At 26.0% G+C, this 6,822-nt stretch overlaps 1 protein-coding gene across 1 annotated transcript in view; it reads left to right on the top strand.

Annotated features, from left to right (window-relative positions):
• Positions 1–589: 589 nt before the first annotated feature.
• LOC137622656 (pneumococcal serine-rich repeat protein-like) overlaps positions 590–6,822 on the top strand; it is a 19,946-nt gene continuing 13,713 nt past the window's right edge. The window contains exon 1 of the mRNA XM_068353255.1: positions 590–649. Within this exon, the coding sequence (XP_068209356.1) occupies positions 590–649 (60 nt within the window). The remainder of the gene's footprint in view (positions 650–6,822) is intronic.

Below are 6,822 nucleotides of genomic sequence, written 5' to 3'. Positions count from 1 at the left end.
TCGAAGTCTAAAGAAAAATCATTTATTAAACTCGAAATCTAAAGAATAATTACTCATTATGAAACTCGAAATATAATGAATAATTATTAATTATTAAATTCGAAATTTAAAGAATAATTATTTATTTTATAATTATTCATTTTTAATTTCCATATTTAAAGAAAAATGATTAATTTTCAAACTCGAAATATTATTCATTTTTAAACAAGAAATATAAAAAAAATGAACTTTAATTTCAAAGAAAAATTATCACTAAACTCGAAATGAAAAAAAAAGTATTCATTATTAAACTCGAAATTTAAGAAAAAAAAAGATTCATTATTTGTGTTAGAGCCTCGAGGAGGAGGTAGGGATTTGGTTGTCGTATGAGTTTAGACAGAAAGATGAATTATAAATGAAAAAATCAAACCCCAATTGAAAATAAGAAAAATGTCTCAAGTCGAAATTTCAAAAACAGCTTCCTGTTCAGGGATTTGGTTGTCGTATGAGGTTAGACAGAAAGATGAATTATAAATGAAAAAACAAACCCCAATTGAAATTAAGAAAAATGTCTCAAGTCGAAATTTTCAAAAACAGCTTCCTGTTCATGATGAGAATTCAAGGTGTTGGTGGACACGATGGTATTGCGGGAGATGGAGAGACTGATGAGGTATTAGCATTATTATTGATTTTTTAAGTAATAGATCTGAAAGGGTTGTTGTTGATGGGCACCATAGTGAGTATAGGAATGTGATGTCTGGTGTTCCACAGGGCAGTATTCTTGGCCCATTACTTTTCAACTGATGAGGTATTAGCATTATTATTGATTTTTTAAGTAATAGATCTCAAAAAGTTGTTGTTGATGGGCACCATAGTGAGTATAGGAATGTGATGTCTGGTCTTCCAGAGGGCAGTGTTCTTGGCCCATTACTTTTCATACTATATACACATGACATGTGGTTTGGCCTAGAAAACAAGCTTGTTGCATATGCAGATGATGGTACTCTCTTTGTGTCAATCCCATCCCCTGAATGTAGATCTGGGGTTGCTGAATCCCTTAATAGAGATATAGCTAAATTAGTGCATGGTGCAAATTATGGGGTATGAAGTTAAATCCTAACAAAACTCAAAGTATGATAGTAAGTAGGTCAAGAACAGTGGCTCCTCAACATCCGGACCTCAGTATTGATAATGTTTCTTTAACTTTGTATACCACTTAAAATTTTAGGTGTGATTCTCGACAGCAAATTTACATTAGGTCTGTGTCTTCTCCAATTGCACTAAAAATTGGCTCATTGAGAAAGTCTTTCAAGATTTTCGGTGATCAATTTATTCTGAAGAAGTGTTTAAATTTTTTCATTCTACCTTGTTCCGAGTATTGTTCTCCTGTCTGGTCTTCAGCTGCTGATTCTCATTTTAATTTGTTGGACAGAAACTTACGGTCTATTAAATTTCTTATTCCTGATCTAGATATTAATCTTTGGCACCGTCGTTCAGTTAGTTCATTATGCATGTTGCATAGGATTTTTTATAATTCTAACCATCCTTTATATTCAGATCTTCTTGGACAATTCTATCCTGTTTGTAATACTAGGCATGCAGTTAATACTAATAGTCAGGACTTCTCCATCATCAGGCTCAATACTTCACAGTATTCTAGAAGTTTTATTCCAGCTGTGACCAAGTTGTGGAATGATCTTCCTAATCGGGCAGTGGAATCAGTAGAACTTCAAAAGTTCAAAGTTGTGGCAAATGTTGACCAGGCTGACAGAAGTCTTTTTATTTTACATATGACATATTTGTTTTGATGTTTTTACTGTTTTTAGAATGATCTATTGTTAATTTGTTCTCATTTATTTATTTCCTTATTCCCTTTCCTCACTGGGCTACTTTTCCCTGCTCATAGCATCTTGCTTTTCCAACTAGGGTTGTAACTTGGCTAATAATAATAATAATAATAATAATAATAATAATAATAATAATAATAATAATAATAATAATAATAATAATTACAGGAAGAAGAAGACAGGGTTATTTTTACTTCAGGAGCCCTTGGACTTATAACATCTTGCTTTTCTAACTAGGGTTATAGCTTAGATTATAATAATAATAGTAATAATAATAATAATAATAATAATAATAATAATAATAATAATAATAGTCATCATTGTCATCATCATCATTATCATCATCATAATGATAATAAAAAATAATAAAAAAAATAATTTAAAAAAAATAAGAAAATAAAAAAAGATAAAAAAATAAAAAATAGAAATAAGAAAAAAAAAATAAATAAAAAATAAAAAATAAAAAAAGGGTAATAATAATAATAATAATAATAATAATAATAATAATAATAATAATAATAATAATAATAATTAATGGTAGTAGTTAATACATTTTTAATAAAATAATAATAAAAATAATTTTAAAAAATAAGAAAATAAAAAAAGAAAAAAAAAATAAATAATAGAAATAAGAAAAAAAATAAATAAAAAATAAAAAATAAAAAAAGGTTAATAATAATAATAATAATAATAATAATAATAATAATAATAATAATAATAATAATAATAATAGTTAATGGTAGTAGTTAATACAATTTTAATAAAATAATAATAAAAATAATTTTAAAAAATAAGAAAATAAAAAAAAGATTAAAAAAATAAAGAATAGAAATAAGAAAAAAAATAAAAGATGAAAAATAAAAAAGGGTAATAATAATAATAATAATAATAATAATAATTAATAGCAGTAGTTAATACATTTTTTTTTTGCCCATGGTACAACAAGAAGTAGTTGGAGAGGAAGTTTGTTTGATGTCAAAACTTCTTGAGACGTTGATGCTCTTGTTGACTTTCTCAAAGTTCTGATTAAAGATGATTTCGATACATGATTATTGATGTTAAGACTTAATATTAAATGGCTTAAGCAGCTGTGACTGTGACGTGTTTGGCCTCTGTGATTGAGAATTGAAAATATCCTATTTTTTTATGAAATTAAGACGACGACATTATTATTATTATTATTATTATTATTATTATTATTATTATTATTATTATTATTATTATTATTATTATTATTAGTAGTAGTAGTAGTAGTAGTAGTAGTAGTAGTATCATTATTATTAGTAGTAGTGAGGCCCTTTGCGTCAATAGGGGTAAGAGATGATGACGATGATATTATTATTATTATTATTATTATTATTATTATTGTTATTATTATTAGTAGTAGTAGTAGTAGTAATAGTAATATTATTATTATTATTATTATTATTATTATTATTATTATTATTATTATTTTATTGTTTATATTATTATTATTATTTTTTATATTATCATTATTATTATTATTTTTATTCTTATTATTATTATTCTTATTATTATTATTATTATTCTTATTATTATTATTACAAGCTAAGCTACAACCCTAGTTGGAAAAGCAAGATGCTATAAGCCCCAAGGGCTTCAACAAGAAAAATAGCCCAGTGAGGAAAGGAAATAAGGAAATAAATAAACGATATAAGAAATAGAATGAACAATTAAAATATTTTATGAACATTAACAATATTAAAACAGATAATTCATATATAAACTATAAACTTATGTCAGTCTGTTCAACATAACATTTGCTGCAATTTCAAACTTATGAATTTTTGTATTTTTTTTATATTTTTCATAGATAATAGTGTTGAAATTGGTGTTTTAGGGGGTAAATAACATTTGTATTATAGATTTTGATGGGTTAGGTGGTTTTTGATGAATAAAATGGAAGAACGAAGCCAAGGGGAGGCATGCCTTAGAGGTTAAGAGTGTTGATATCCTTCTCAAGAGGCCTTAGTGATGAAGTGGTGTTCTCCAAGGGGAGGAGCTTGGAAGGAATGATCTCCCAAACGGTGCTGCCATCTGGCGGCGAGAGAAAGTATCACACATATCAACACTGGCGATATTGAATCCTTGATGTTTCAATTATGTCTTTACTGATATCAATTATCTTGTGTTACTGGCATTTTTTATATGAATAATAAATATAGATTTTTTTTATTATCATTATAAATTCAATACTGTATCTTTGACGTTTCCATTATGTCTTTACTGATATCAATTATATTTTCTTACTAGCATATTTGATATGAATAGTAAATATAGATTTTGGTTTTTCAATTATAAATTAAATCCCAATTAAATCCCTTTTTGGGATACACCGGTTTTTAAAAATACATCATAGTGTTACTTATCTCGTACTCAAGTTGAATAACCTGTGATATTAATAATCGTATTTTCATAGATTTTTGTCAATTTAAATATTCACGAAGAGGATTGAATCAAGTTTCATATTTTGCACCTAATATTTATTGTCTATTCTTCTTATCATGTTATCCTTAAAAGATAATTAAATAATCTTTAATAGATTTGCTTGATAAAAAAAAAAAAAAAAAAAAAAAAATCGGCTTGAATTAGATATCTGGGCAGTTGAATCTTTTGTTATAATGACTATTATCATAACAAAAATTGTCAATGTGTATGTATGTGTGTCTATATATATATATATATATATATATATATATATATATATATATATATATATATATATATATATATAGTTAGATAGATATAGATTATATATATATTATATATTATATATATGTATATATATATATATATATATATATATATATATATATTTATATATACCTGTATATATATATATATATATATATATATATATATATATATATATATATATATATATATATATACACACACACACACACACACACACACACAAGTGTAAGATAGTTGTCATACGTCTGGTGAAGTGATCTAACCATTATGTTCAAATTATTATTTTATTATTATTATTATTATTATTATTATTATTATTATTATTATTATTATTATCATAATTTTTATTGTTATTATTATTATTGTTGTTGTTATTTTTGTTATTATTATTAATAATACAAGCTAAGCTAACATGGTAGTTGGAAAAGCAAGAAGGTATAAGCCCAAGGGCTCAGACGTGGAAAAATAATCCAGCGAGGAAAGGGAATAATGAAATAAATATACTACAAGGGAAGTAATGAACAATCAAAATAGAATATTGTAAGAACAGCAAAGAACAGCAACAACTATGTATTTAAAATATTACAAAGGGCGTTTAGTTAAGATTAATGTGTGGGTGCTACTATAGCGTGAGGTCTACCGCCATATGTCGCCTACCCAGGCGGAGGGTGAGGTCTACCACGCGACAAGCTTGGACCTTCCGCAACCTAAATGCCATGGGGTACCAGCATTCTACAGTGAACCACCAGCAATATTATGGGGATGCAGCGACAGGAGCACACACACAGGCAATTGAGCGATCGTGGTTGGACGCTAAAACGATGATTCTGAAGAGATTAATGCGAGGTGTTGGTCGTCAGCTGTTCCAGTCTCATCTTTATTTTTGCTGGAAGGTGATGAGAAAAAATTCCAATGATCTGTTTGTCTTTCTTAGAAGATATACGAAGTGTGTACCGCTAGGATAAATGTATGGAAATATATGATAACATGCTTATTTTTACCTTTATTCCCTTTTTAATGTAATTAGAAATCCAATTATCTATTTAAGTCATTTCTAAGATATGTTTAAATGAAGTGTTTATTGCTTAAACAAATGTATGAAATATGTTTTATCTATGAGGGACGAATAATTTAGCAGTAGACTGATAACATGTTTATTTTTACCTTTATTCGTTTTTTAATGTAATTAGAAATCCAATTATCTATTTAAGTCCTTTCTAAGATATGTTTAAATTAAGTGTTTATTGTTTTGTATCGCTAGAATAAATATGGAAATATATAACATGTTTATTTCTACCTTTATTATTTTTTTTTTCATTGTAATTAAAATTCCAATTATCATTTTAAGACATTTCTAAAATATGTTTAAATTGAGTGTTTATTGCTTAAACAAATGTATGAAATGTGTCTTATCTATGAGGGACGAATAATTCAGCGGTAGACCTCACGCTATAGTGCTAACGGGAGGTAGACCTCACGCTATAGTGTGGTAGACCTCACGCTATAGTAGCACCAATGTGTGTGTGTGTGTGTGTTTTTGGTATTTACTGCCATTTTTATATTAATTGGAATTATTGAACATTTGCATATCGAACAAACTTTGTCTTGCAAGTGAAAAAATACATTATCAGAAATTTGAAATTAGGTAAAGTATAAGCGGTATTACAGATGGAAAAAGACTTAAGTTTGAAACAACAGTGCCAAAAACAACAATTATTAATTAGAATATTGATGATATATAAGAAATCATTTATAATACTATAGTTTAAAGAAACATTTCAAATCAGACTTAAATAAATAAAATATGAGGAAATATAGTCTTAAACGAGTCATATTTCATTTAATTATTTAAAGTTAATAATAATAATAATAATAATAATAATAATAATAATAATAATAATAATAATAATAATAATAATAATAATAATAATGTTTATTGGACAAAAACATATTTACATACAAAATATTTACAAAAAAAGACTCGGTCCAAGCCCATGTGGAGCAGAGCTCTTCGGGCAATAATACAAATAAAATAATAATATAAATTAAAAAAAAAAAAATTATAAAAAGTAAATATTGATATAGATAAACTAAATGTACACATACATATACACAAGTATATACATATGCATACATATACACATACATATACACACACGTACATATACATACACATATACACATACACATATGCTATGAATATACTAACCTCAGAGTAATTTATAGAGATTGTGATGCTGGAATGAAAATTATACGACATTATAAAGAAAAAAAAGTG

This window comes from Palaemon carinicauda, chromosome 29, assembly GCF_036898095.1.
Source record: "Palaemon carinicauda isolate YSFRI2023 chromosome 29, ASM3689809v2, whole genome shotgun sequence".
In the NCBI taxonomy this organism is placed as follows: Eukaryota; Metazoa; Arthropoda; class Malacostraca; order Decapoda; family Palaemonidae; genus Palaemon; species Palaemon carinicauda.
The sequence above is the reverse complement of the archived record's forward strand: the minus strand, read 5'-3'. Positions and strand labels throughout refer to the sequence as shown.